Source organism: Melopsittacus undulatus, chromosome 9 (genome assembly GCF_012275295.1).
Source record: "Melopsittacus undulatus isolate bMelUnd1 chromosome 9, bMelUnd1.mat.Z, whole genome shotgun sequence".
In the NCBI taxonomy this organism is placed as follows: Eukaryota; Metazoa; Chordata; class Aves; order Psittaciformes; family Psittaculidae; genus Melopsittacus; species Melopsittacus undulatus.
Genome location: NC_047535.1, coordinates 41,754,280 through 41,782,101, shown reverse-complemented (window position 1 = coordinate 41,782,101; position 27,822 = coordinate 41,754,280). Strand labels below are relative to the sequence as shown.

General features: G+C 67.2%; 1 protein-coding gene across 1 annotated transcript; it reads left to right on the top strand.

Moving 5' to 3' along the window:
• Positions 1-430: 430 nt before the first annotated feature.
• On the top strand, positions 431-27,822 carry COL7A1 (collagen type VII alpha 1 chain). The gene is given in 122 exon segments (XM_034066549.1): positions 431-518; positions 1,314-1,404; positions 1,502-1,682; positions 1,754-1,913; positions 2,010-2,103; positions 2,188-2,346; positions 2,511-2,674; positions 2,762-2,891; positions 2,975-3,097; positions 3,666-3,815; positions 4,507-4,626; positions 4,727-4,873; positions 5,041-5,157; positions 5,231-5,380; positions 5,556-5,684; positions 5,800-5,946; positions 6,106-6,231; positions 6,302-6,445; positions 6,527-6,652; positions 6,724-6,870; positions 6,947-7,075; positions 7,149-7,295; positions 7,442-7,561; positions 7,641-7,787; positions 7,870-8,006; positions 8,083-8,209; positions 8,284-8,427; positions 8,519-8,679; positions 8,766-8,813; positions 8,958-8,984; positions 9,097-9,141; positions 9,312-9,404; positions 9,535-9,606; positions 9,817-9,852; positions 9,926-9,979; positions 10,176-10,244; positions 10,317-10,430; positions 10,685-10,711; positions 10,855-10,908; positions 11,012-11,074; positions 11,169-11,228; positions 11,331-11,366; positions 11,464-11,508; positions 11,707-11,742; positions 11,817-11,861; positions 11,972-12,007; positions 12,096-12,122; positions 12,223-12,255; positions 12,436-12,507; positions 12,594-12,653; positions 12,747-12,782; positions 12,973-13,053; positions 13,176-13,211; positions 13,284-13,328; positions 13,401-13,472; positions 13,591-13,635; positions 13,740-13,766; positions 13,846-13,887; positions 14,391-14,471; positions 14,594-14,629; positions 14,718-14,753; positions 14,838-14,918; positions 15,059-15,094; positions 15,300-15,371; positions 15,542-15,586; positions 15,735-15,770; positions 15,892-15,927; positions 16,010-16,078; positions 16,080-16,115; positions 16,213-16,248; positions 16,381-16,416; positions 16,571-16,618; positions 16,721-16,756; positions 16,905-17,036; positions 17,157-17,366; positions 17,447-17,482; positions 17,645-17,689; positions 17,828-17,893; positions 17,984-18,028; positions 18,170-18,232; positions 18,519-18,563; positions 18,973-19,008; positions 19,190-19,225; positions 19,350-19,394; positions 19,497-19,529; positions 19,658-19,720; positions 19,803-19,838; positions 19,955-20,035; positions 20,117-20,185; positions 20,266-20,301; positions 20,466-20,507; positions 20,612-20,656; positions 20,780-20,824; positions 20,938-20,973; positions 21,061-21,120; positions 21,248-21,373; positions 21,459-21,530; positions 21,711-21,746; positions 21,984-22,043; positions 22,171-22,215; positions 22,308-22,343; positions 22,462-22,497; positions 22,580-22,636; positions 22,771-22,842; positions 23,094-23,165; positions 23,251-23,286; positions 23,377-23,457; positions 23,534-23,587; positions 23,733-23,786; positions 23,874-23,936; positions 24,072-24,134; positions 24,362-24,478; positions 24,795-24,872; positions 24,950-25,003; positions 25,211-25,259; positions 25,362-25,409; positions 25,567-25,611; positions 25,830-25,919; positions 26,115-26,183; positions 26,488-26,610; positions 26,911-27,078; positions 27,250-27,822. Coding segments are annotated over 121 exon segments (9,123 nt in total). The 5' UTR covers positions 431-518; positions 1,314-1,322; the 3' UTR covers positions 27,300-27,822.

The window sequence follows — 27,822 nt, the reverse complement described above, 5'->3', positions numbered from 1 at the left end:
TGGGCCAGGGGCTCAGGTCCCCACAGCAGCTCCATCCCGCTCTGCTCAGGGCCAGGCAGTGCCCCGAGGTCTCTGGGAGCACATCACATTGCCCTGAGGTAGACGGAGGTGCGCGGCTGGCTCCTGGCTGGCAGATCCCAGAGTTCCTGGGACATGGAGGATGGAGATGCTGGAGGGAAAACTGCCTTGAGCCCCAGCACAGCACCGAGCCCAGCAGAAACCCCTCCGGGGTCCAGCCTCCCCCGTTTCACCCACCCCTCGCAGCCCCAGCCCCTGCCCAGGCTGCAGCAGGGCTGGCACTTTGGGGTTCAGCTCGGTGGGGTGGGGAAGCCCTTTCTGGGGGCTGGGCTGGGCGGGGGCCGCGACGCTCCCGCTTCCCCCCCGCCCCGGCACCGCGCTCCGGGCCGCCCTCGATAAAGGGGCGGGAGCACCGGGGGCCGGTACGCGCCGGGACCGCCCGCGCCCAGCTCGGCTCGGCTCAGCTCGGCGCAGCTCGGAGCGGTGCAGCCCCGCGGTGGGTGAGTGCGTGCGGCCGCGGGGGTCCGGCGCAGGCGGACACGGGGATGCTGCGGGGCAGGACAGGACCGGACCGAACCCCCCCGCGGGGTCTCGTCCGCCCTCCCGCGCCGGGCGCGCTCCTCCCCGGTGCAACCGGGCCGCTGTGCTGGGCAGGCACCCGGCGTGGCCATCGCAGTGGTGTCAGGCCGGGTGCCCCCCCGCCCGCAGCCCCGTGCGCGGGGAGCCGCGGCTCTCGCCCACCCTGGCTGCTCTGGAGCACACCGAGCTCGCCGCCCGCACCGGGGGTCCCCGTAGCAGGGCTGGGGGCTGCGGGAGCTGCTGCCGGGGCGGGCAGGGAGCTGGGAGCAGGCAGGGAGCAGGCAGAGAGCGGGAAGGGCTTGTGGAGGCAGAGCCCGCGCACACCCTGGGCACGGCTCCCCGAGGCACCGGGCAGAGAACAGAGCCGGGCCTCCCGCAGCTGCCGTCGGGGCTCCCTCCCGGGCAAGGACAGGCAGCGGCTGCCACCGGGCACTGGCACCTCCCAGCCTGGTGTGTGGCACTGGGCGCTGCCGGCTGTCCCTCCAGCATGGGGGGGTGTGGTGACATGGCCAGGCATGGTCCTGCTGCCCTGGCCCAAAGCAGAAGCTCTCCCTGGTACGTGGGGTGCTAGCAGTGGCACCTTGGCCTTCCTGAGGCTGCCACTTGTTCTGGCATGGTCTGGTACTGGAGCCTCCCCAGTCCTGCTGTACTGTCACTGGTGCCCCCAGGGCGTGGGGCTGACCATGGGGCAATGGTGGCATCCTCCTCTCCCACAGGCTCCCACGATGAGCAGCGGGCTCCTGCTCCTCACCGTGCTCCCTGTGCTCCTGGGCCCACCGGTTGCCGCGGTGCAGAAGAGGAGCCAAGGTGGGTGCTGAGCACAGGGTGCACGTGGTGGGCGAGGGGCCAGCACTGTTGTGCAATGGTGCAAGCCTGTGCCCTGAGCACTGCCCCCGTCCCACAGCGGTGTGTGAGGACGTGCTGGAGGCTGACATCGCCTTCCTGGTGGACGGCTCGTCCAGCATCGGCAGGAACAACTTCCGCGCCATCCGCACGTTCATGGAGGAGCTGGTGGTGCCCTTTGTACAGGCGGTGGGCGAGAGGGCTGTGCGCTTCGCCGTGGCACAGTACAGCGACGAGCCAAGGTGAGCCCCGGGCAGGGGCATGGGGGCAGCGGGCAGCGGGGACGGGGGCTGACGTGTCCTCTGCACCCCAGGATGGAGTTCTCCTTCTCCCAGCACACCAACGGCACCAGTGTCCTGAGGGCCATCCAGCAGCTCAGCTACAAGGGTGGCAACACGCGCACCGGTGCTGGCTTCCGCTACGTGGCTGACAACTTCTTTGGTCCCACACAGCTCCGGCCTGGAGTCCCCCAGGTACGGGCATGGTTGTGGCCCTGGGAGCACCCAGGGAGTGCCACAGCAGGTCTGTGGGCCTGGGCTGGGGCTTATGGCTCATCCCTGGGCCCACAGATCTGCATCCTCATCACGGATGGCAAGTCCCAGGATGATGCTGAGGGGCCGGCAGCAAAGCTGAAGAGCCAGGGCATCAAGGTCTTTGCCGTCGGTGAGTGAGTCTTTGGCACTGACAAGAGGGTCTGCTGCTGGGTTCAGGGTTCCTGCCCTCACCCATCCTCTCCATCCCTGCCAGGAGTCAAGAATGCCGACCGCAAGGAGCTGATCCGTGTGGCCTCGATGCCCACTGATGCTTTCTTCTTCTATGTTGGTGACTTCAAGCTGCTGGGGACGCTGGTGCCACTGATGACACGCAGGGTGTGCACGAGCGTCGGGGGTACCCTGCGCACGCTGGGTATGGACTCCTGTCCTCCTCCCTGGGTCCACCTTCAGCACCCATCCTCCCCAAAATGCCTTCCTGGCCATACTGTGCACTGAGTACATGGCTGTGCCACCCTGGCAAGCTCTCCCTGCTGCCCTACGCAGCCTGGAGCTGATGGCCCCTGTGCTCCCCTGCAGATGGGACGAGCCACAGCGGCCCCTCAAACCTGGAGTTCCTGGAGCGGGGCCTTGACCAGCTGCGGATCCGCTGGACCGCAGCCAGCGGCCCCGTCACCGGCTACCGGGTGCAGCGTGTGCCGCTGACCGGGCTGGGCCAGCCGGTTGTGGCTGAGAGGCAGGAGGTGAGGGTCCCACCGGGAAACACCTGGGTCCCCAGCAGCCCCATGCATGGCCTGGGGACAGTGAGGGGTGACACTGTCCCTGCACAGGTGAGCCTGGGGCCACGGGAGACCAGTGCTGTGCTGCGGGGGCTGCGCGCGGGCACCGAGTACCTGGTCACTGTCACTGCCCAGTACGCCAACAGCATCGGAGAGTCCGTGTCCGGGCGAGCGCGCACCCGTGAGTGTCTATGACCGCAGGATGGGGCCATGGGCAGGGGTGCAGGGGGCTGGGGCTCACCCCTCCCTCTGCATCATCCCCAGAGAGCCCGGCTGGCTCCGTGCTGGACTTCCGCGTGGTGGAGACTGGACCAACATTCCTGCGGCTGGCCTGGCAGCCTGGCCCTGAGCCCCCGCAGGGCTACAGCCTCAGCTACGGTGTGCAAGGTGAGGGATGTACAGGGTGAGAGATGTGCAAGGGGAGGGGATGCACAGCGTGAGGGAATGTGCAGGGGGAGGGACATGCAAGGGGAGGGAGTGGTCCCTACAAGGGAATGGTGCTGCCTCGATGCCTTTGCACTGCCTCCTGGACCGGGCTGGACATGGCAGGGTACATGCATGAAGGGGTGCATGCATGGGGTTTGGTGCCCGTGCTGCAGGGTACACGTGTGTGCAGAGGTGTGGGGCCATGTGTGTGCTCCTACACGCTGAGGCTCAGGCATGTGCTGGTGTGTGAATCGTGGCCGGTGCCATGCGGTGCGTGCCCTGCACAGGCCGGGGGTGCTGGCACACATGTACAGGGGGTGTCACCCCCATCCTGCCGGGCCCCACTGCAGCTGCACACCTGCAGCCCCTCCCTGCCCCACGGCCTCGGGGTGCCCCTGGCTGTGGTCCCAGCCTCTTCCCGGCTCCCCACCCCTGGCACCGCCCGGCACCCCCAGGGCAGGCTGCGGACACCCCTTCACTGCTGGCACAGAGCGTGCCAGGCCCCTGCCCACTGCAGCCTCCCCACCAGGAGCAGCCCAGGCGCAGGACAAGAGCCTGGGGGCCAGTGCGCAGTCAGCCACACTCAGCAACCTGCGCCCCGACACCGAGTACATGGTGACGCTGCGGCCCCGCTACCCGCAGCAGCCTGCCCGCCCCAGCACCCTCACCGCAAGGACACGTAAGTACTGAGCCCGGTCCTGGCATCCCGTTGGGTGGGGATGGGTTCCCAGCACAGGGACACCCTCCACTCGCCATGCCCTGTAGTGATGGGGCTGCCTGGCCCGTTGCTGCCTGTGGGGGCTGGATGGGGATGTGTGTGTACATGACTACAAGGTGATGGTGATGCTCTGAGCCCCAGAAGGCGCTCCCAGGGGGCACTCCCGAGCCCCTTTGCCTCCTTCTGGGAGTGTTTCCACTGGAGCTTCCCCCATGTGATGTAAAAGTGTCAGCTGGAAAAGGGCAGGTTTTGTGGATTCAAGCACTGGCTCTGCTGGAAGAAAACGTGGTTGCCACAGGGAGGAGGGTGGCGGCAGCATCACCAGGCAGGCGAGGGGCGAGACCCCCAGGGAACACCTTTGCAAGCCTCAGAACTGGCAAACCGATTCCTCGGCTGCCTCAAGCTGCTTTAACCAGCAGCGAGTGTTTAAGGCATTAGGAGGAAGGTGTTGGAGCTCCAGGTCTCCGGAGCTGGGCTGCTTTGAAGAAGCCACCCAGGTGCAGGCTGCACTGGGTGACCCAGATGCAGAGCAGCATCCATGGGCAGAGACCAGAGGGGTTCTCATCCCCGGAGCAGACAGCTTTCTTGGTGCTTCCCACTGTCCCCTGCCCCACTGTCCCATGGGGAACTCCACAGGCTCCTTTCACCACAGGGCGCCCGGTGGCTGTGCAGCACTTGGCTGTTCACAATGTGTCTGCGCAGAGCATGCTGCTGTCCTGGCAGCCTGTCAGCGGGGCCACTGGCTACCGGCTCTCCTGGGCCACCCTCACAGGTAGGTGCTTGTCCCTTGTGCCCCTTGTGCTGGTGGCTGCAGGGAAAGGGACAGGAGGGGGCAGTGGCACCCCAAGGGACGGCTGTGCTGGCTCCCGCAGGGCAGGACAGGCACAGGGTGGACCTGGATGCTGGGCAGATGTCACATGCGCTGGGAGGGCTGCAGCCCAACACTGACTATGTGGTGGCTGTGGCCCCACTCTTCGGGCAGCTGGAGGGACCTGCAGCCACCATGCGGCAGAGGACGGGTAGGTGCTGGGTATGGGGCTGCCACCCTGTTCCTACCCTGTTGCCCTTGCCATGGAATGAGGGGGAACCATCCCCATAGCCCCACACCACAGCGATGCTCCTGTGGTGTGTGGGGCTGGTGGCAGCGTGGCATGGGGCAGCCTGGCCCACGGGGTCCCTCTTGCAGAGGCGGGTGCAGAGCAGATGCTGCGAACCAACATCCTGGGCCCCACGTCCATCCAGGTGCTCTGGACCAGTGCCCGTGATGCCCGTGGCTACCGCCTGGAGTGGAAGAGAGCCACAGGTAGGCTCAGGATGCTCCAATACCCCCACGGAGCCCCTGTGCCAGCAGCTTTCACTGCCCCCCCTCCCCGCAGGACCGGAGCCCCCCAGGACAGTGTCACTCCCTAGCAGCACCAACACCTACCAGCTGACAGGGCTGCAGCCGGGCACCGAGTACCGCATCACCCTCTACACGCTCTACGATGGCAGGGAGGTGGCCACCCCCGTTACCACCTTCCAGACAGGTGACTGCTGGGAGACCCCTGAGTTGTCCCCACCCTTCCAGTCCGTTGGGATGGATGATGTCGCATGTATAGCTCATCCCGGGGACCCTGTGGCCATGAGACCCAGCTCTGCAGCCATGGCCCGGGGTGATGCTGGGGCCGTGCTCCAGCCGTGCCTCACCGCCTGCCCTTGCAGACGTGGAGGTGCCCGTGGGAGCAGTGTCGGACCTGCGGGTGCTCGAGGAGTCGGCCCGGTGGCTGCGGCTGGGCTGGACGGGTGTCACTGGTGCCACCGAGTACAAAGTGGTGGTGCGGAACAGCCAGGGTGAGCGGGGCCGGGTCAGCCCGTGGCAGGGGGAGCGGGGTCGGGTCAGCCCGTGGCAGGGGGAGCGGGGCCCCGGCCGCAGGGTGCTGAGTGCCTGTGCCTGCGCTCCCGGCAGATGGCACGGAGAGGACGAGGCGCGTCCCCGGCAGCCAGACGGGGCTGGAGCTGAGTGACCTCCGCGAGGGCATCACGTACCTGGTGCGCGTCTCGGCGCTCGCAGGCAGCCGGGAGGGCAGCGCGGCCACGCTCACCGTCCGCCGCAGTGAGTCCCCGCCGGGGTTTGGCACCGGAATCCCAGTGCTGTCCATTCCCCCCCCCCCCCCCCGCATGCCTTTGTCCTCTACCCCCGTGGGGTGCCGGGTGGCCGCAGGGCCCCTCTGAGCACCCCGCGGTGACGCTGTGGTGCCGTGGGGCGGTGCAGAGCTGCCGGCAGTGGGCAGTGTGTCCGACCTGCGGGTGATGGAGGCGAGTCCCGGCCAGCTCCGGGTGACCTGGCGGGGGCTGCCGGGCGCCGGGGGCTACCGGCTGAGCTGGCGGAGCAGCGACGGTGAGTGCGGGCACTGTGGGAGGCTGCACGGTGGTGCCAGAGCTCTTCCCATCGCAGCCGTCCCCCGCAGGTGTGGAGCAGTCCCGATTCCTCCCCGCCGACCCCACCGCCTTCACCATCGAGGGGCTGCGCCCCGGAGTCGTCTACACCGTTGGTGTCTCTGCCATTGTGGATGGGCGTGAGGGCAGCCCCGTCACCGCCACGGCACGGACCGGTGAGGTGTCCCCCTGTCCGTCGGTGCTGGCTGGTTCTGCTGGTTGCCAGCCCTGGTGACATGGTCCTCTTGGTGTCACAGCACCTGAGCAGGTGGGGACAGTGTCGCGGCTGGAGGTGCAGGCATCTAGGAGCAACATCGCCCGCGTCACCTGGGTCGGTGTGCCAGGAGCCACAGCTTACCGTGTGGTGTGGAGCCGCAGGGATGGTACCATGGGATGGGAATGGGGATGGGCTGTGGGGGTGATGGGCTGGTTGCTGATCCATGCTCCTTGGCAGGGGGCTCGGAGAGCAGCCGCCATGTCCCTGGCCACATCAGCTCCTTTGACATCCCTGACCTGGAGGGAGGCGTCTCCTACACAGTGAAGGTGACAGCGCTCATTGGAAACCGCGAGGGCAACCCTGTCTCCATCGTTGTCACCACCCGTGAGTGCTGGGGCAGGGGCAGCATCTGGGGTGGCAGCAGGTGCCCTGACCTTAATCCTGCTCCTCTGCCCCACAGCGGAGGCAGCGCCGGTGCCTCCCGTCAGCAACTTGCAGGTGATGGAGGCCTCGGAGCACCGGCTGCGCCTGGCCTGGGTGCCGGCTGCTGGCAGCGCCGGGTACCGCCTGGTCTGGCGCCTGGCTGAAGGTGGGAGTGGCCCCAGACCCCTGCAACCCCTGTGCCCCTCCATGTGCACCCTCACCCCTCTGTGCTCTCACAGGGGGGCCCCAGCGCAGCCACCAGCTCCCAGCCACGGCCACCGCCTACGAGCTCACGGGGCTGGAGCCAGGACGGCGCTACCACATCACTATCACCAGCCTGGCCGGTGGCCGGGAGAGCGAGCCAGCCACCATCACCGGTGTTACCAGTATGGGACTGTGTGCAGGGCATGGGGAGCCCAGAAGGAGCTTGGGACTGGGCAGTGCCTTGGGCTGGGGAGGGTGATGGGTGGGGAGTGGGAGCTGGCTGGGGGCTGCCCCATGGGGCCAGGACACGCTTCTCATCTCTTGGCAGCTGCCCTGGGCCGTGTCACCAGCCTGCAGGTGACAGATGTCCGAAGGGACTCGGTGACGCTCACCTGGAGCCCCGTCCCCGGTGCCTCTGGCTATATCCTCTCCTGGACCCCCCCCACAGGTGAGCCGGGTGGGTGTCCCGGGCTGGGCAGTGTCCCTGTGGGTTTCGCTGCCCCCCTGACCCTGTCCCTGGCTGGCAGCGGGCAGGGAGTCGGGGCGCACACTGCCCGGCACTGCCAGCTCCCAGCAGGTCTCGGGGCTGCGCCTGGGCCAGCGCTACACCTTCACCCTGCGCCCGCTGCTGGGCAGCACACCCGGAGCCGAGACGTCCGTCAGTCAGCGCACAGGTACCAAGGGTCACTGCAGGGACCTGGTCATTGGTCACTGCTGTCTGCTCCAGCAGCCACCTCACCCCCTCCCTGTCCCCAGTGTGCAGGGATGCCCGTGGTGATGTCGTGTTCCTGGTGCATGGCACCCGCGACAGCTCTTCTGGCGCTGATGCCATCCGCGCGCTGCTCTCCAACACCGTGTCTGCGCTGGGGCGCCTGGGCCCGGATGGCACCCAGGTAGGGGCTGCGGTGGTGGGGGACCTTGGGGGACATGGGTGGGTTGTGGTGCCCACTGCTCCCTGTGCCCTCACAGGTGGCCCTGGCCACGTACAGCTACCGCAGCCTGCCCTGGCTGCTGCTGAACCGCTCCAGCGACCTGCCCGCCGTGCTGGAGCAGATCCGCACCATGCGCTACGAGGAGCCCAGCGGCAATGCCATTGGTGAGGGGCGGCTCTGGGAGTGGGGCAGCGCTGTGGGACCCTGCTGACTGCCCCTTCCTCCTCCTCCTCCCTAGGGGCAGCCATCACCTTTGCCAGGACCTACCTGCTGAGCCCTGGGGCAGGGCGCCGGCCTGGTGTGCCAGCCGTGCTGGTGGTCCTGGCTGACGGCCCCTCTGGGGATGATGCCATTGCTGCAGCCAGGGATGTCAAGGCTGGGGGTGAGCATGGATGGATGAGTGCCGCAGGGTGCACAGCAGCTCCGCAGGGTGCACAGCAGCTCCGCAGGGTGCTAAGGCTGCTCTTGGCCAGGGGTCCAGGTGCTGGCGGTGGGACTGGAGGGAGCAGACCGGGAGCAGCTCCGGCACATGGTGACTGGGGAGGACCCGCGGTACCTCTACCATGGCAGTGGTGCCCTGGCTGAGGTGGAGGGAGAGCTCACTGATGACCTCTGCACCATCATCTCAACCAGGGTAAGGGGTTGGGCTGTGGAGGGGGTGCAGCCCCAGTGGGGGTTTCTCCTGCCCTGGGCTCATGCAGGATTCTCTGGTCTTGTCAGCCGGAGCCGGAGCCGAAACCAAGGCCCTGCGCAGTGCAGTGCCCCAAGGTGAGCATCCCCACACCATGCTGTGCTGCACCATGCCATACTCAGTGGGGCCAGGGGACTCACAGCTTGCTGATGGCAGCAGCACAGTGAAGGGCTGAGCATGGGGATGCAGCCCCTGACCCCCCCCCATCTGTCCCCTTGCAGGGCAAGAAGGGAGACCGTGGCGAGGCAGTGAGTGCTCTGTGTCGTCCCCCCCAAGCTGTGGCTCTGGGGGTGACGTGTCCCCCAAACCCTGCTCATGCCAGCCCTCAGGGGATACTCACCATTGGCTTTGTCTCTACAGGGACCACAGGGGCACCCAGGGCCACCGGGCCCCCCTGGACAGCCGGTAATATCCTGATGGGGACAGCACCCGGGGGGGGGCAGTGACATGGTCCCTGTGTCCCCTTGCCCTGCTGGCAGGCTCTGGGGCAGGGACCTGCCCAGCCCTTGCTATTGGGGTGGAGGGGGCACATGCCTTGGCCACCACCCAGCCCTTCCTCTCCCCTGTCCCTCCAGGGCCGCCATGGGCTGCCAGGACCCCCAGGACCACCGGGGCCACAGGGTCTGCCAGGAGGGAGCGTGGAGCAGCCGGGCAAGAAGGGGGACAGGGTGAGCACCCCCGAGCCCTCAGCTGGGCTCCCTGGGCACAGCTCTCTGCCACTGGAGCAGGGACCAGCACTGCACTGGGGGTGTTCAGTAGTGCCCGGGTGCACCAGGCGCTGGCTTCTTTCTCCCACAGGGATACCCTGGAGCTGATGGGACACCAGGAAGCCCCGGCCGCCCCGGGAGCCCTGGATCACCCGGCCAGCCGGTGAGTGTGGGTGTCCCTTGTGTCCCTTTCTGCCTCATGGGCTCTCCCCAGTGCCCGTTCCAGGGGGGTCTCTGTACCTGGCAGGGTCACTGCTGGCCCTGTGTGTCCCAAGTGTGAATGTCCATCCCTGCCTCGGCTGGAGCCCTCCTCCCATCCCTGCTCCAATACTGGCAGGGACCCTCATTCACCTGCTGACCTGTTGTTTTCCAGGGCATCCAGGGCGTCCCCGGCCCCCGAGGGGATCCCGTGAGTACGGCCCCATCCCTCCCCTGTCCCGCTCCCTGCCTGTACCCCCCTTACTCTTGTCCTTCCTTCCCAGGGGACGCGAGGGCCGATGGGGCTCCCTGGCCTGAAGGGGGAGAAGGGAGAGCCGGTAGGTGCTGGGCAGGGGCTGCCCAGTGGGGTCCTGGTGGGGACATCTCAGCCTCTGGCGTCTCCTGGCTCTTGGTGTCTGCTGACCCCAGGGTGTCCCCATCTCCCTGCTGGGCTCCTGGTCCTGAGGCCCCGTCCTGCACTGGGGACACAACGGGGACATCAGGACACTGATTCTTGCTCCCCTCCTCACGCAGGGGGAGCCGCGGGTGATCACAGACGGAAGGCAGGGGCTGCCAGGCCAGAAGGGGGAGCCGGGCAGGCCGGTACGTGTGAGCGCCGTGATGCTGAGGGGTCTCTGCCCCAGCCCCAGCTAACAGAGCATCTCTGTCCCCCAGGGCAGCCCTGGCCCCCCTGGCAGCCCCGGCACACGGGGGCCCTTTGGCGACCCAGGGCCCCCCGGCCCGCTGGGACCCCCCGGGCCACCGGGACCCCCAGGAGAGTTTGTGAAGGTAAATCCACCTGTGCTGTGCAAGGGAGGTGTGGGATGGGGGTGAAGCTGCTCCTCTGTGTGCTCCCCCGGTCCTGCCCATGGGCTGTGTCCCCACCAGATGTGTCCATGTGCACTGGGCAGGGCAGGGCCAGGCACATGGCACACATGTGCCTTGATGCCACTGATGATGGGTTCTGTCCAGTACATCCCTTCCATTCGAGGAGGGGATGGGAAGAGCCCAGACCTGCCCTTACTTGCTTCTTGCCCTTGCAGGGGGAGAAGGGTGACCGAGGTGAAAGGGTGAGTGGCTCCGGATCTCCCTGCCTCCTGTGCACTCTTGGATGGTGCTTCAATGGGTGCTGGAGGGCACTGCAGCCCCCCTGGGTGCAGGGAAGGACTGAGCCCTCCAGGCTGTCCACAGGCTCTGATCACTGTTTCTGCAGGGCCCTCCTGGGCTTGTGGATGGGGCAGCTCCTCGAGGGGAGCCTGGACCCCCGGTGAGTTCAGCACCAGCAGGGATGGGAGAGGGGAGCAGGGCTGTGGTGGCTGCACATCACCAGGGCTGAGCTGCAGCCAGGGCTGAGCTGGGCTCTCTTGCAGGGTCTGCCTGGGGACCCTGGGCCCCGGGGACCTGCTGGGCCCCCTGGGCTGAAGGGAGAGAAGGTAAGAGAGCAGTGGGGATGCTCTGGTGGGGGGGCCTCTGTGCTGCTCCCCATGCCCATCTCACGGACATGCCTGTCCCTTTCCGGATCCTCAGGGCGATGGCAGCGAAGGTTTCCCTGGGCTGCCCGGACGCCCCGGGGACCCAGGAGACCGGGTGAGTGTCCTGAGAGAGGGTAAGGGGCAGGAGCTGTCCTCAGGGGGCTCCCGTGAGTGTGCTCTGCCACGGCAGAGGTGACATCTCTATCTTCCTTTGCAGGGTCCCCGGGGGCCCCCGGGGGAGCAGGGCAGGAAGGTGAGTGATGCAGGGGCTGGAGGGATGCTCCCACCTTGCCTTTGGGTACCATCCCCACGGGTCCTGCTGCCCCTGACCCATCTTCCTCCTGCACCAGGGGGACCGTGGGGCACCAGGAGAGCTGGGAGAGACAGGCGAGAAGGTGAGACCGTGCCGGAGCAGGACCGCACCGTTCGGCACCATCAGTGGGTCCTGGTGTCCCTGTGGCCCTGCAGTGGCCATGCTGGGGCGTCACGGTGGGAGCCCAGTGGTGTTGGATGTGCTTCGGGCAGTGCGTGGGGCAGAGGCTGTGGGGTGGAGGGGGAAGGCTCCTGAAACCCTTCTGTGCTTGGCTCCGCAGGGGGAGCGCGGTGCGCCGGGTGCTGAGGGCGAGAAGGTGAGTGTGCAATGGGGAGAGACTGGGCAGCGGCCAACGTGCTCCTGACACCTCCTGTCCCTCCTGTGCTGCAGGGCCAGGCAGGAGCCCCGGGGCGCCCAGGGCCGGCGGGCAGGGAGGTAAGTGGGGACAGCAGCCATGGTGCAGTGGATGTGGCACCTCGGCGGGTGCCGTGTCCCGGGGCCATGTCCCAGCACTGCCAGCGCCTGAGGTCTCCTCTCTCCCGCAGGGAGCTCCGGGTCCGGCCGGGCCACGGGGGGAGAAGGTGAGGAGGGGGTCCCGGGGGGAGGGGGTCCCGGGGGGAGGGGTGCGGGCAGGGCGAGCAGTGCTTCAGGGGGTCTGTGTCTCCGCAGGGTGAACCAGGACCGCCCGGGAAGCCGGTACGTGGGACCCTGCCATGGGTCCAGCGCTGCCTGAGCCAGCCCCGAGACAGGGACCCGCGGGCAGCGCTCAGCTCCATCCCCTCTGCTTCCCCTGCAGGCTCCCAGTGTGGCTGGTGTTGGAGGGGAGAAGGTAACACTGCCCCAGCTGTGCCCCCAGCCCTGTGCCCCCAGCCCCGTGCCCCCCGGCATGGCTGGGGCTGGGATTGCAGAGCTGGGCATCCCCCCCAGGGGACACCGTGCTGGGCTGTGCAGTGCTGGGGAGAAGGGTGGTGGTTTGGGGGGACTGATGGTGCCATTTCATCTGCTCCAGGGTGACCGAGGCTTCCCAGGACCAGAAGGACCTCCCGGCCCCAAGGGCGATGCGGGAGAGAAAGGCACCCGTGTGAGTACCCCTGGGGATGGGGGGCACAGGGGGCTCAGCACGGCCCCGAGGTTCACAGTGCTCCTGCTGCATCTCTCCATGGCTAGGGTGCCCCTGGGCTGAGCATCCCCGGGCCAGCCGGCCCCAAGGGTGAGCAGGGCGATCGGGTGAGTCTGGGTGCATCCGGGGCTGCGGCTGGTGGGGCACAGAGCTCTGCCCCCACTGCCCGGTGACATGTGCTCTCCATCCCCAACAACCAGGGCATCGTTGGCCTCACGGGCAGAAGCGGCCCAAAGGTAACGTCACTGCAGAAATCATTGCCTGTCTGTCTGTCCCTCCCTCCACTGGGCTCTGGAGGGGCTCTCCCTGCAGGCCATGCTGTTCTGGGGAGCAGAGGGGTCCACGCTGAGCCCTTCTCCCAACAGCAGCCCCCATGCTCACCCCACTCTGCCCTGACCCCTTGTTCCTGCCTCCCCCCTTGCCTAGGGTGACCCGGGGGAGCCAGGGGAGAAGGGGGAGCCAGGCCGAGCGGGCACCCCGGGACCGAGCGGGCAGCGTGGCAAGGAGGTAGTGTGGGGCTGGAGGGCTGGGGGGCTCTGTGGCCTTGCGGTGGGGGGGCTGGCAGGGAGCAGGGGAACGCTGGTGACTTGTGCTTTATCCCCATCCGGTGCCGCTGACCTGTGCTGCAGGGAGAGCGCGGAGAGAAGGGTGATGAAGGCACCCCGGTAAGTGAGGACACCCCAGGGCCGTGCCCCACCTCTTCCCCCTGCCCCACACTGACCCCTCTCTCCCCACAGGGTGAAGCAGGGCTGCCCGGCAAATCCGGAGACAGGGGCCCACGGGTAAGTGCGGGGCTGGAGGGCAGCCAGTGGTACTGGGGTCCTGCTTACACCCCCCCTCTGCCTCCCACCCAGGGCCTGCCCGGCTACCGCGGCCCCCCCGGGGAAAAAGGAGACTCAGGGGACCCGGGTCCCGAAGGCAGGAACGTGAGTACTGTGTGTGTGTGCTGCCCCATGGGCTCACCCCTCCACACCCCAAGGGGTCCCCTCCACTCCACGCATCCCCCGTTCGCTCCTCTCCTCACCCCATCCCTCTTTACCACAGGGCAGCCCCGGAGCCCCAGGGAGCAAGGGTGACCGTGGGGAGCCGGTGAGTGATGTGGGGCCATGTGCCACCCCCTAGCCTGCGGCCAGCCCCCACCCAGAGCCACAACAGCTCCCCTCGACCCCTTTCTGTCACCATTCTTCTTTCAGGGGCTTCCTGGACCCCCAGGACGATCCGTAAGCTCTGCCCCCCACCCCCTACCCCTGGGCTTGTGCCTGGCCCCCTGTGCCCCAACAGCCTCTTTCTGCCCCACAGGTTGATGTGGGGCTCGGAGGACTGGTGGAGAAGGGTGAGAAGGTAATGAGGGCCCCCTTGGGGCGCTGGCGGGGCCGTGCCCCGTGCTGGGTGTCGTTCTCCCCCCCACCCCAGGCTGTGTCTGTGCGCTGGCATCGCAGTGCACTGAGCCCTCCCTGCTCAGAACAGCCCCTGCCATGGGGAGCTGATGGGAGCATGGATGGGGCACACGGGATCCAAGGGGCACGAAGGCTGATGCCGGTGCAGGGCTGAGCCCCCCGCACGCTCAGGGCTCGGGGGTGCTGCAGGAGGACCCCACTCGGGGCTGTTCTGCTCAGGCTCGGGCGGTTCCGGCTCTGCTCGAAGGACCCACCGCGGTCCCGTTCGGCTCCTGCCCCAGCGGAGCCGCTCGTTGCGTTCCTCTGCAGCCCGGACCTGCGGGGCCGGGGCCGGGGCCGTGCTCCGTGCCTCTGTTCTGAGCCCTCTGCTGTTACCGAGCCCTGAACCGCTCCGCACGGGCTCTGTGGGGAGCAGGGCTCAGCTCTGACCGTGCCCTTCCCTGGCAGGGGGACCCCGGGGACCCTGGAGAGGACGGGGCGAAGGGCGCCCGGGGCGACGCTGGCTCCCCGGGGCTGCCGGGAGAGAGGGTAGGAGCCGGGTCCGTGGGGCGGGAGGGGCCGGGACACAGCAGGGGGGGTCCTGGTGTGCAGGGGTCGGTAGGGAGCACCCAGGACCCCCCGTGCCCCACTGCTGAGTGTGTCTCTTGCAGGGCGTGGAGGGCCCCCGCGGCCCCCCCGGTGCTCGGGTGAGTGTCCCCATGGGGGCTGGGGGGGGTCCATGTCCTGCTCGACTCCCACTGGGGGGATGCTGCTCACTCCTGTTCCCAACCACAGGGTGACCCTGGGGTCCGAGGCCTGCCGGGAGAGAAGGTGAGTGGGCTGCGGGCTGGGGCTGCCCCACAGCACCCCCGTCCTGCCCCACGGCTCCAGCCCTGCTGCGCTGTTCTGTTCCAGGGGGACCGTGGCCTGCCGGGGCTGGATGGCCGAAATGGGCTGGAGGGCAAACCAGGACCCCCAGGTCCTGCCGGGCTGCGGGTGAGCGTGGGGCAGGGCAGGGGCTGGGGGTGATGGGGCAGGAGGAGCTGCTCTCCAGGCACCCTCTGCTCTGGGCTGAGGGTGCTCACAGGGAGCTTTATGCCAGGGGTGTCCCTGTCCTCACCTCTCCTTGTCTGCAGGGAGACCCCGGGAAGCAGGGGGACCCTGGCCGGGATGTAAGTACCGTGGGGAGGGTGAGCTTGGGCTGTGGCTCTGATGTAAGGAACCGATGTCCTGTCCCACACTTCCTAGTCCGGGGAAGCACTGCAGGACTGTCCCTGTCCCCAGCACCGTGCTGCTGTCCCGAAGCAGATGGGTGCCCTGCCACCATGTGCTCCCCCCTTGTACACTCCCCATGCTCCCCATCCCCTTTCCCTGCAGGGGCTGCCTGGCCTGCGTGGGGAGCAGGGACTGCCTGGCCCTGTGGGGCCCCTGGGACCACCTGGTGTCCCCGTAAGTACCAGCAATGGGGACACATCCTGCCCTGTGCCCTCCCCACTGGGTCCCTTTGCTGGGGCTCACCCTGTGCTTGGCCCCCACTTCCCTGCACCCTGGTGCCTTGGTGGGGCCCGAGGACCCCTGGGTGCTGGGTTGGGCCTCCCACTGCCTCTGCTTCCTCCCAGGGCAAACCCGGCGAGGACGGCAAACCCGGGCTCAGCGGCAAGAATGTGAGTGTTGGGAGCAGGGCTTGGGTTTGGGCTTGCTGGGGGTCCTGAGGACTGCTGATCCCCCCACATGGGGCTGGGTGTGCCCCCAGTGCCTGTCCCTGTGCTGGGGTTGTCAGGTTGGGCACTGACTGGCAGCCTGTGTCCCCAGGGAGAAGATGGGACACCGGGAGAGGATGGGAGAAAGGTGAGGAGCTGAGCCCAGACTGGTCCCTACACACCCGATTGCTCCCCCTGCTTGGCTCCAGAGCATCACTTTGGGGCATGCAGATGGAGCAGCATCCCTGTAACTGCTTTCCCCTGGTTAGGGTGACAAAGGTGATGCAGGACCCCCTGGCAGAGAGGTGAGAGCAGCGTGGTCATGGGTGCTGGATGCTGCTGCACCCGGACACACCAGCACCCAGCGGCTGCCTCTGCTCTCCGCAGGGCCGCAGCGGTGCCAAGGGCGAGCAGGGGGACAGGGGCATCCCGGGGCCCCTCGGCCCCCCCCGGGCTCCCCGGCGTCCCGGGGCTGGTTGGGCCCCCAGGACAGGTTCGTAGTGCCCCTGATGCCCCCAGCACCGGAGCCCTCCGGGGGCACTGCCCCTGTCCATGGTGCTGGGTAACACTGTCCCCTCCGCATCTTCCAGGGCTCACCAGGGCTCCGTGGGGCGGCCGGACCCAAGGTAGGTGCGCTCCGGACCCCGAGGACTGGGGACCTATGCCAGAGGGATGAGTCCTTGGTGGGACTCCCTGCCCCCGGGCAGGGCCGGACCCCGGTGCTGGCTCTGCCCCACTGACGCCTTTGCTTGTTTCAGGGGGACCCGGGGGAGCCCGGGCTGCGAGGGGAGCCTGTGAGTAGCCAGCACCGAGCCCCACACGTTTCCAGCACCCAGGGCAGGGGCAGCACCGGCAGTGTTAACGCTGAAACCTACCGGGGGCAGCACCAGCCCTGCTCACCTCAGCTCCTGCACTGTGCACATCTTCCCTCTTTCCCTGCACACTTAGGGGCGACCTGGCAGCCCTGGAGCACGTGGGGACCCTGGCACTGCAGTGGTGAGTTCCCTGGACCTGTTGGCACCCGGGGACAGGAACCCACCGCAGACCCTGTGGTGGGTGCAGCAATTCCCACTTCATTTTAATGTGTCTTTACTGCAGAACGTGGAACGCAGCCTGGAAGCGCTCGGCATCAAGGTGTGCAGGAGGCTGCAGGGCTGGGGGCTGCTCCTGGCACACAGCGACAGGAGCAAGAACAAGGGAGCTGGAGGGAGATCAGCATGGGCTGGTGGAGCTGCTGTGGCTGGGTTGTTCTCACCTGCTGATGGTGGCTCTGTCCTTCCAGGTCTCATCCCTGAAGGAGCTCACGGGTGCCTATGATGGGAGCTCAGACTCATTCCTGCCAGTGTCAGAGCGGCTGCGGGGCCAGAAGGGCAGCCGGGGAGAGCCGGGCGAGAGGGGGCCCCCGGGTCGGGAGGTGAGTGGTGCTGGGCAGGGCCATGGAGCCGGCTCAGCCTGGGATGCTCAGGAAGGGCTGAGAGCCCCTGGCACAGACCGGCTCTGGCAGCACAGTGTTGTGTTGTGTTGTGTTCTGCAGGGCTCCTTGGGCTTCCCCGGCGAGCGAGGACCCAAAGGTGACAAAGGGGACGTGGGTGCCCCCGGCCCACAGGGTCCCACGGGCCGCGCTGTGGGCGAGCGGGGCCCCGAGGGGCCGGCGGGGCAGCCAGGGGAGCCAGGCAAGCCGGGCATCCCGGGGGTACCGGGCCGGGCCGGGGAGCTGGGGGAGGCTGGGCGGCCCGGAGAGAAGGTGAGTGTGTGGGGAGGGGGTGAGGGATGTGGCAGGGGCATGGGGACAGCCCTGTGACGGCCACCGTGCTCCTTTCCCAGGGTGACCGGGGTGAGAAGGGCGAGCGGGGCGAGCAGGTGAGATGGGGACATGGTCCCCTCCATCCCCGCTGTGCTGTGGGGCTTTGGGGGATGGAGGGATGCTCTATAGGAACCAGCAGTGGTCACACCAGAGTGGCTCTGCTCCCCTGTGCCCTGCTGTCCCTTTGATGCTCAACCTGTTTTTCTTCCCCCCTCCAGGGCAGGGATGGCTTGCCGGGCCCCCAGGGCCCCCCCGGGCCAAAGGTAAGCGATGGGTGCTGCTGGGGACCATCACCAGGGGAGCTGCTGCAGCTCTGCGGATGGACAGTGCCCTGGCAGGGGGACCTAACCTCGCTGGTGTCCCTGGGTGCTGGCCCTGACTGTGCCCCCCCACAGGCAGAGGTGGTTGAAGGCAGCCTCATGGGCTTACCGGGAGAGCGTGGCCCCATCGGACCCAAGGGAGTGAAGGTGCGTGGATGGGCAGAAGGGAGGGGGCAGTGACTGGGGACAGTGGAGGGGCCATGGGGGATGATGGGTTCTGTCTTCCACCCCATGCAGGGCGAGCCGGGAGCTGAGGGCGAGCGCGGACCCAAAGGAGATAAGGTCTGAGGTCGTGAGTGTGCTGCTGCCAATGGGGCAGCCCCATGGAACACAGCCCCACAGAGGGGCACTGCTGGGGACACCCCACGGGACGTGCAGGATGGTCCCTGCCTGTCCTATGACCTGTGCTTGTTCCTGCTGCAGGGCGAAGGTGGCCCAAGGGGAGAGCGAGGGGAGCCTGGCGAGAAGGGCAGGGACGGTGCCCCGGTGAGTGCTGCATGGACCCCAGCCCAGCACTGCCCCTATCCCCAGCCCAGCACTGCCCCTGTCCCCAGCCCAGCACTGCCCCTGTCCCCAGCTCAGCACTGCCCCTATCCCCAGCCCAGCACTGCCCCTATCCCCAGCCCAGCACTGCCCCTGTCCCCAGCCCAGCACTGCCCCTGTCCCCAGCCCAGCACTGCCCCTGTCCCCAGCCTGGCACTGCCCCTGTCCCCAGCCTGGCACTGCCCCTGTCCCCAGCCTGGCACTGAGCCGTGCCCATCTCTTGCTCCAGGGACTCCCGGGTGAGAGAGGGCTGTCTGGTCCCGAGGGGAAACCGGTGAGTGGGGACACGGTGAGGGGATGTGGGCTGGGGCAGGGCAAGGTCCTGTGGTCAAACACCAGCCGTCACCGACACCAGTGGGAGCATAAATCAGAGCGCTGGAGCCAGGCTGAGAGCTGGGCTGGAGCAGCCTGGACAAGAGAAGGCTCCTGAAAGGGAGACCTGAGAGGAGCTTCAGTGCCGAAAGAGGCTGCAGGAAACCTGGAGAGGGGCTTGGGACAAGGGCCTGTAGGGACAGGCCAAGGGGAATGGCTTTAACCTGCCATAAGAGAGACTCAGATGAGCTCTGAGGAAGTTCTTCACTACACGGACCCCAGGCAGTACTGCAGATGGGAACGGGGAGCATCCCCGGGGACAGGCAGGGCTGTTCCTGCTCACTCCCTGGCTCTGACCTGGTTCTTTGCAGGGTTTGCCAGGCTTCCCCGGTGTGCTGGGACGCCCGGTAGGTGTCTGTGCCCCCCACCTCCCTGTGACACCCCCACAGCACTGTGTCCTCCCTCCGCTTGCTGTGGGTGCTCACAGAGCTGCTGCCACTCCCGGGGTCTCCTCTCTCAGGGAACACCCCATGCATCCACTGGGGAAAACCCATCCCCACACTGACCCCCATCTCTTCCTCCCTTCAGGGCAGCCCAGGAGACCCGGGACCCCCAGGACCTCCGGTAAGGACCCCCCCCCCCCCATGCCATGCACTGGGGACTGTTGTACGAAGAGGGGACATCAGCCAGGGTGGGCTGTGCCACCAGCAAGCGCTGCCCCAATGTAACATCCCCTTGTTCCCTGCAGGGCAGCGCTGGCCCCCCGGGAGCCCCAGGCCCAGCTGGCACCAAGGTACGGCAGCAGCATCGGCACTGGTGCTGGCATTGCCAGTGGCAGGGCAGGGACTTGGCTGTGGGTCGGGTGGTGGTGCTGATGCTGGTGCTGTCATTACAGGGTGATCCGGGAGAGCCTGGCTCTGGCATCCGGGTGAGCACTCGTCCCCTCCCCACCCAGAACCCCAAACCCATCCAGCCCATGGTGCACCCCGGTGGGGCCATGGTCCTGGCTGTAGCAGGGCAGTTTTCCAGCCTCTCTGACACCAGTTTCCATTGCAGGGCCTGCCTGGTCCCCAAGGCAACATCGGGCTGCCTGGCCCCCCTGGGCCCCCCGGCCCCGGGGTAGGTATTTACAGCCCCCTGACCTGTCCCATGTCTGTTCCTGGTGAGCTCCTACTTGATTCTGCTCCCATCTCCCATGCAGGGCCCACCGGGTGTCCCCGGGCTGACGGGACAAGTGGTGAGTGCATTGACCGCCCTGTGCCCGGCTGCCGCCGGTGTGGGTGCTCAGGGAGGTTTGGGGCTGCAGGACCCCAGTACCCAGCAGCACCCCACAGCTGGTCCTGCTGCCCGCAGGGGGAGAGTGGGAAGCCGGGAGTGCCAGGCCGGGATGGTGTGCCAGGGAAGGATGGCGAGGCTGGGATGCCCGGGAAGATGGTACGTGTGTGTGCTCCTGCCCCACTGGGACCCCGTGCTCCGCCTGGGGTCTGTGCCTGAGGCTCCTGTTGCTTGTGCCAGGGGGTGCCCGGACCTTCGGGTCCCGCTGGTCCCAAGGGAGAGCCAGGGGATGCCGGAGCGCCAGGACAGGTGAGTGTGGAGCTGGAGCACTGGGATGAGTGGAGCATCCCCATGGAGCCCTGCTCACCGGTCCCCCTTACTGTGTCCAGGCTATCGCTGGCCCTCCTGGTGCCAAAGGGGAGAAGGTGAGGAGCTGGGGTGCGTGGCGGGGGGACCCCCACCCTTGAATGCTACCAAAGGCACTGGGGCATGCAGGGGTCTGGCACCTGATGCTGGCACGACTGAGCACCCAAGTGTGCCTGAGCATCTGTGTCCCTGTGTGTGCCTGATCACACATATGCTGCTGCAGGGCGAGCCGGCACTGCTGGAGGGTGTGCTGCTGGGAGAGCCCGTGAGTTGGCCCCATCAACCCCCCCATTAAACCTCACACCCCGCTCCCCACCTCATGGGGGCAGGCCAGCCCTGTGCCCCCCCAACCCCACTGTCCCCCAGCAGGGCTCCAAGGGTGACCGAGGCTTGCCGGGCCCCAAGGGTGAGAAGGTAAGTGCTGCTGGGGGGTGGCAGGGAGGGGGTCCTGGGTCTGCCTGGCCACAGTGGGAGCATCCAGACACAGCCCCGTGCATCATCTCATGCTCCTGCTTTCTGCTCTTCTCCCACTGCCAGGGGGAGCCGGGAAGATTCGGGGAGCCAGGAGATCCTGGGGAAGATGTGAGTAGGAGCACATGGGGTCAGGGGTGGATGCTGGGGGTGGTGGGTGCTGTCGGACCTGTGACCCCATCACTTACAGCCCAGTCCTTACCGGTGCATTCGTGTCTTCACAGGGAGCCAAAGGGTCCTCCGGAGCCAAAGGGGAGAAGGTGGGTGTCCGCTCCGGTGGTGCGGTGCCCCCGGCACACAGTGCCTATGGGCCAGGGGATGTACCCCACGCTCTGTGCCCCATGCAGGGATCACCAGGGGTTGGCGTGCAGGGACCGCCAGGACAGGATGGGCCACCGGGTTTGAAGGTAATCCCTGTCCCCGTGTCACCCAGGGCACCACGTCCCCAGTGCCCTGGTGCTGCCCTGGCCAAGGGGGGAGCATGCTCCCGAGGGGCTGTCTTCATGGGCCACATCAGTTTACTCCCTGTTCTAGGGCGACATCGGCTTGCCAGGACTGCCGGGCCCCCCGGGCTTAGCTGGCATTGCAGGGACACCGGGGCAGCCGGGGCTCAGAGGGGACAGCGGGCAGCCTGGCCCACCGGGGCCCCCAGGAGAGAGGGTACAGTGGGTGACCCTGGAGCCCTGGGCAGTGGGGACCCCCACCCCAGCTGCAGTCCCTGCCTCTCACCCCTGTTTCCCTGCAGGGTCTGATCGGCTTCCCTGGGAGAGACGGCACTCCCGGAGCACCGGGACCCGCGGGGCCCCCGGGACCGGCCGTGAGTGTGGGGCTGCAGTGCCAGGGTGCCCGTTGGTGTGGGCAGGGTGATGGGCACCCTCCCTGCACATCCCACCCCTTGCTGGGGCTGCTGGGCTCTGGTTGGGAGCCTGGAGTGCTCCATGGGGTGCTTGGCATCACCTTCCCCACATGGATCACTGACCCCTCTCCTCTCCTCTAGGGCATCCAGGGGGCTGCTGGCCTGAAAGGTGACAAGGTAGGGACAGGCAGGGTCCTGCAGCACGGGGGCTGCTCCTCCCGCAGGCTGTCCCTGCTGCAGCTGCAGCTACCCTGGGGATGCTGAGCCTGCTCTGGATGCTGGCCCTGGGAGCCTGCTGTGCCCCCAGCCCCCGGGGGGGGCAGGGACCCTGTGTGTGGTGTCGGGTGCCATGGGGGGCACATGGCATGGCCGGGGCAGCAAGGGCAGGGCTGACCTATTGCCTTCCTCTGGCAGGGTGCGCCGGGAGCTGGGCTGCCAGGGGCCAGAGGAGAGCGAGGAGACCCGGGGCCACGGGTAGGTCCTGGCACAGCCCCCGTGTCCCTGATACAGCCCCCATGGCCCCAGCAAGCCAGAGGCTGTCTGTGAGGGGTGCTGGGTACCCCCATCGCAGACCCCCCCTCACATCCCTTTCTTCTCGCAGGGTGAAGACGGGCGCCCAGGGCCAGAAGGGGACCGAGGGCCGGCGGTAACTACCCCCCAGCTGCCCCCCCCGGGCCTCCAGCACCCCTGCCCTTTCCTCTCCTCTCCCTCTCCCTCTCTCTCTCCTCTCTCCCACAGGGCTTGCCAGGGAACCGTGGAGAGCGTGGGGACAAGGTGAGGGGCTCTGGGAGCCAGGGGTGTGAATGATGCACCCCAGGGGTCAGGGTCCCCAGTCCCGGGGGTGCTGTCGCTCCCCACTGGCATCCTTGCAGCATCTCTTCATCTCCCACAGGGAGATGCTGGGGCGCCGGGGCCCAAAGGAGACAAGGTGAGTGCCTGGGATGGGGCAGTGGGAGGAGGGCAGCAGCGCTGACCCCTGCTTACCCCATCTCTGTCATTCCCGTGTGCAGGGCGATACCGTGGTGGTGGAGGGGCCCGTCGGGGCGCGGGGCAGCAAGGGGGAGCCGGTAAGAGCTGTCCCCATCCTCCCTGTCCCCATCTCTCCCCCATCCCTGCCTGGGGAGCTCTGTTCTCCCCATCCCAGCGTTTATCTGGGCAGCTCCCCATGCCCTGGCCTGTCCCTGTGTTTCCCACTTTGCAGGGAGACCGTGGTCTGAAGGGCACAGAAGGGGACAAGGGGGACAAAGGGGAGCAAGGCATGCCTGGAGAGAAGGTACAGGATTGGGGGGCTTGTGTGGGGCTGGGGGCTGCTGGGTTGGGGACCATGGAGGGCTGTTGATGGACCCATAGACCAGGGTGTGATGGCATCCCTGTGTCCATGTGCTGGTGCCTGTGGGCACCCTGGCTGGATGAGCCCCAGCAAGGGGAGCTCCTGGAGCCTTTGTGGTTCCTGTGGCTCCATGGGGCTGTGCAATGGCCAGAGCTCTCCCTCCTGCCCCATGTCGATCTAGTCTCTGCTTGCAGGGGACGAGAGGGGAGCAAGGCGAGAAGGGCTCCACCGGCTTCCCAGGGGCACGTGGCCCCGGCGGGCAGAAGGTGAGGAGCTGGAACCCCCTGGTTGCTGGAGGTGCTGGGGCACCGTCCCCTCACCTGCCCTGACCGATGCCTTTGCCATCCCCAGGGAGAGGTGGGAGCACCGGGGGAGCCCGGCGAGCCGGTGAGGAGCCACATCTCAGTGCTGCTGCAGCCCATGGTGCCAGCCCAGGGCAGGACAGGGAGCAGACCCCTCCTGTGTTCAATCCTGCAGGGCCAGCCTGGCCGCGATGGGATCCCTGGAGCCCGTGGGGACAAGGGGGACATGGGACCCCTGGGCATGCGTGGCCCAAAGGTGGGTTGGCCTCTGCCCAACCCCAGCCAGGATCCACATCCCTTGGGCATGGCTCTGACTCCCCTCATCCCCACAGGGTGACCGGGGCATGAAAGGTGCTTGCGGCCTCGATGGGGACAAGGGTGAGAAGGTGAGTGTGTGCCTGAGGGTGCTGCCCGGAGGCTGCAGCCCTTCGGATCCCTTCTGCCAGCCACTGGGAGCAGGGAGACGGCTGCAGCCGAATCTCGGCCCCACTATGGGGGCACAGGGCTGACCACCCTGCCCCTGTCCTGCAGGGTGAGCCGGGGCTGCCGGGGCGCTCGGGGCTGCCCGGGAGGAGAGGTGAACCGGTAAGTGCTGCGCTGACCGAGTGGTGCGGGAACATGCTCATGGTTGCTCATGCGGGTGGCTCATGGACACCTCCCTGTCACCCACAGGGAGAGCTGGGGCTGTCCGGGCCGCCTGGCATCCCCGGCAAGGAGGGACTCATGGGGCCCAAGGTATGTACATTGGGCAGTGCTGGAAGAAGCTGGGCTGGCGCTTCAGCTGCCTGCTCCCTCTGCCTGTCCCCGCTGCCTGTTCCCTCTGCCTGTCCCTGCTGCCTGTCCCTGCTGCCTGTCCCTTCCTCTTTGCAGGGTGACCGGGGATTTGATGGGCAGCAGGGAGCCAAAGGAGACCAGGGGGAGAAGGGAGAGCGGGTGAGCAGGCTGGCATGCGCTGCCCCCCGTTGCTTTGTCCAGGACCCCACAGCACCTCAGAGCCCGATGCTCCCAGAAGAGGCGTCTGGTGCTGCTCAGAATTGTCACTGAAGTGACAATGGATCCCCTCCCTTCCCAAGAAGGCACCGGTGCTTTGGGGTGCCCGTGGTGCCTGTTCTGGGGCTGGGGGCTCCAGCTCCACCAGCCTCACCCCTACTCTCCTGCAGGGTGCCCCGGGTGTCATTGGTGGCCCCGGTCTCCGGGGCAGTGATGGTGCTCCTGGCCCTCCTGGGCCCCCCGGGAGCGTTGGCCCACGAGGTCCTGAGGGCATGCAGGGCCAGAAGGTGAGACCTCACCACCGTGGGTGGCTGGTTCCCCTCTGGGTGCTGGGGGAAGGAGAGGGTCTTGTCCCCAGTGTGGGCGAGGGGTTGGTGTCATCAAGGAGCCGTGTCCAGCTCTGTCTCTGTCCTGGGCTCCTCCCTTGTGTCCCCCTGCCCAGCAGGGGGTGGGAGCCTCAGGACCCATCCCTGTCCCCATCCCCATCCCCACCTGCACAGTTGTCCCGTGGTGCAGGGACCGGGAACTCGGCACATCCATGGTGCTGGGTGAGCAGAGGGGATCCAGAGCCACCAGGCAGGTCCTGAGTTGTGTCCCTTGCAGGGGGAGAGAGGCCCCCCTGGACAGTCGGTGCCGGGGGCCCGCGGCGTGCCCGGCATCCCCGGCGAGAGAGGACAGCAGGTTGGTGAGCGGGTCCCTGCCCTGCCCGGCCAGCCCCGGCCGGGACCAGCCTCCCACCTCTCTCTGCTCGTCTCCAGGGCAGTCCTGGCACCCCGGGACAACGTGGGGAGAAGGGGGAGCCGGGAATGACGGTAAGAACCAAGAGGGAGCCGGCACTGGTCCGCGGTGCTCAGGTCATCAGGATGGGATGGGGACCCAGGGTGCTGGATCCATCCCACTGCTGCCAGTGAGGGGCTTCCCTTCGCTCCGGGCTGGGGCTGGGGAAGAGCTCATCCTCCTCCCTAACTGCACCATCCCTGCTGTGACCTGTGTCCTTTGCCCCTCCCCGTGCTGGGCAGGAGGAGGAGATCCGCGCCTTCGTGCGGCAGGAGATGAGCCAGCACTGCGGTGAGCATCCCCCTGCCCCGGGCTGCGCTCTGGCCCCGCTGCCCCTACCCCGGGCTGGGCTCTGGCCCCGCTGCCCCTGACCCCAGCCCCTGTCTCCCACAGCCTGTGGCGGCCGCTTTCCGCAGCGCCTGGACTCCCGTGAGCTCTCAGGTTGTGGCTTCCCCTTCCTACCCCTTGCCCCTTGCATGTGGCACCAGCAGGGTCCCAGCACTCGCGTGTGCCGCCGGTTTTTGGGGGTGCTGGAGGCAGCTGGGACCTCCTGAAACACCCTTGGCACCCCCTTGTGACCCTCGTGGAACCCCTTCAGCCAGGGCCAGCACCAGCGCGGGACCATGTACAGGGAGAAGGGATGGTGCGTGGTGCTGCAGGGATCCCCAGCTCAGGATGGTGCCGAAGGGGTCTGGGCACTGCTGGGGTCTGCCCGACCAGGAAGGGACCACAGGGACAGTGCCCGTCTGTGGCTGGTGCTGGAGCTGGGGCAGGGGGGCTGCAGGGGAGGGGAGGCTGGAGCAGGAGGGTGGAGGGATGGAGGCAGCTGGGCTGCAGTGAGGTGAGTGCTTTCTCCCCAAGGAGGCTGGGGGGCTCAAGCCAGGAGCAGCTTCCGCTCTGCCCAGGGAGGAGGAAGGAGCGTCCGCCAGGACAGGGACCGCAGCCAAGCAGGTGATGGAGAGCCCAGAGGACGTACAAGACTTGGCCCCATGAGGACATGTGTCCCCTGTGCCCTTCCTCATCCCCATCCTCATCCAATGGGCTCTGTGCCAGCAAGGGCTATTTTCCCCCTGGGAAGCAGGGGGATGCATGCCACTTCCCTTTGCCTCTTCCCTGATACGTGCACCGTGTTTTTCCTCCTCACAGGGCTCTTTCCCACCCAGCCCGTCCCAGCAGTCCCTGTGCTCAAATTGTCACACACTGAGGAAGAGGAGGGTGAGTGTCATCCCTGTGCTTTTAGGCTCCATCCCCTTTTTCCCCTGCTCCATGTATGTCACATTCTGTCCCCCACATCAGGCACTGAGGGATAACCCAGCAGTGCCCATGCTGGTCCTGGGGGCTTTGATTAAAGAAGGAGGCAAGGAGAGGGCAGCAAGGAATGTGTGTGTGCAGGTGTGCACGTGTGTTGTGTGTGTGCAGGTGTGCACGTGTGTGCTGTGTGTGTGCAGACATGTGCAGAGCAGCACAGGGGGGATGCAGGGGCAGAAGGGGGCTTCTGACACCCATTGCTGTCTCCCAGGGCAGCACAGACGAGTCACACTTGATGTTGATGACCTCGAGTACGACAGTGAGTACGGAGAGGAGGAGGAGGACTACGATGAGGTCCCAGAGATGGACAGCTTAGAGCAGCCTGTAATGGCTGGTAAGCTGCTTAGGCAGAAGCTCTTCCCTGTGAGGGTGCTGAGGCGCTGGCACAGGGTGCCCAGAGAAGCTGTGGCTGCCCCATCCCTGGCAGTGTTCAAGGCCAGGTTGGACACAGGGGCTTGGAGCAGCTGCTCCAGTGGAAGGGGTCCCTGCCTGTGGCAGAACCCGAGCCACAGGAGGGGTTCTCATAGCCCCCAGCAGAGCAGTGGGGGAGTCTCCTGCCTTCGGGGGTTTCCCCTCTGCCTCCATCACCACCGTGCCGCGGCTCTGCCCCCTCACTGCTGCTGTTTGCCCGCAGCGGAGCCCTGCAGCCTGCCGCTGGACGAGGGGGGCTGCCGGCGCTACACGCTGCGCTGGTACCACAGCCAGAGCGGCGCCGAGTGCCGGCCCTTCGTCTACAGCGGCTGCGGGGGGAACAGCAACCGCTTCGACAGCCGGGAGGAGTGCGAGCTGCGCTGCGGGGCAGGTACAGCCGGCACGGAGCGGCACAGCACTGGCACCGGCACAGCGCTGGCACCAGCACAGCGCTGGCACCGGCAGCGTCCCCGCCGGGTGCCGCGGGCTCAGCCGGTGCAGAGCTGCGGGGATGATGCTGGCCACAAACATTGGCTCCAGTGCTCCGGATCTCTCTCTGCAGGTGCCCGTGGTGATGCTGGTGGCAAGGCAAGAGCTGAGCCTGAGGCGTAACATGGGCAGCATCCCATGGGCAGCATTCCGCAGGGAGTATCCTGCAGGCTGGGCTGTCCCATGGCAGATCTGGCTGCCCCCTGCCCAGGGCTGGGCTGCTGCAGAGCCGGGACCTCCGGCAGGAACCTGGTGCTATTTCTAATGTGTCTTTTTGCTGCTCATGGGGTTTTTCTTTCATATCAGTTTTATTGCCTGTTAAGGTGAAATTTATATCAACCCTTATCCACCCCTTTCCCACCTGGAGGTTTCCTGGGCTGTTCCCAGTGTGGTTTTTAAGTTATTTGCTGCCGATGGGATGGTGTTTGGCCTCTGCTCCCTCTCTGGTGGCCCTGGAGCGGCACTCGGACTGGGCACAGTTGGAGTTCCCTCATCTAACACCCTCATCCCTTTCCCTGTCTCCCCCAGGCCCCAAATGTGCCCCACTCTCTGCCCGCATCCCTGGGCCAGGCGCTGCCTCCCCCTGTCCCTCCTCCCCCCCCCCCTGCAACCACCTCCATCTGAATAAATTTCACCTTAACCTCAA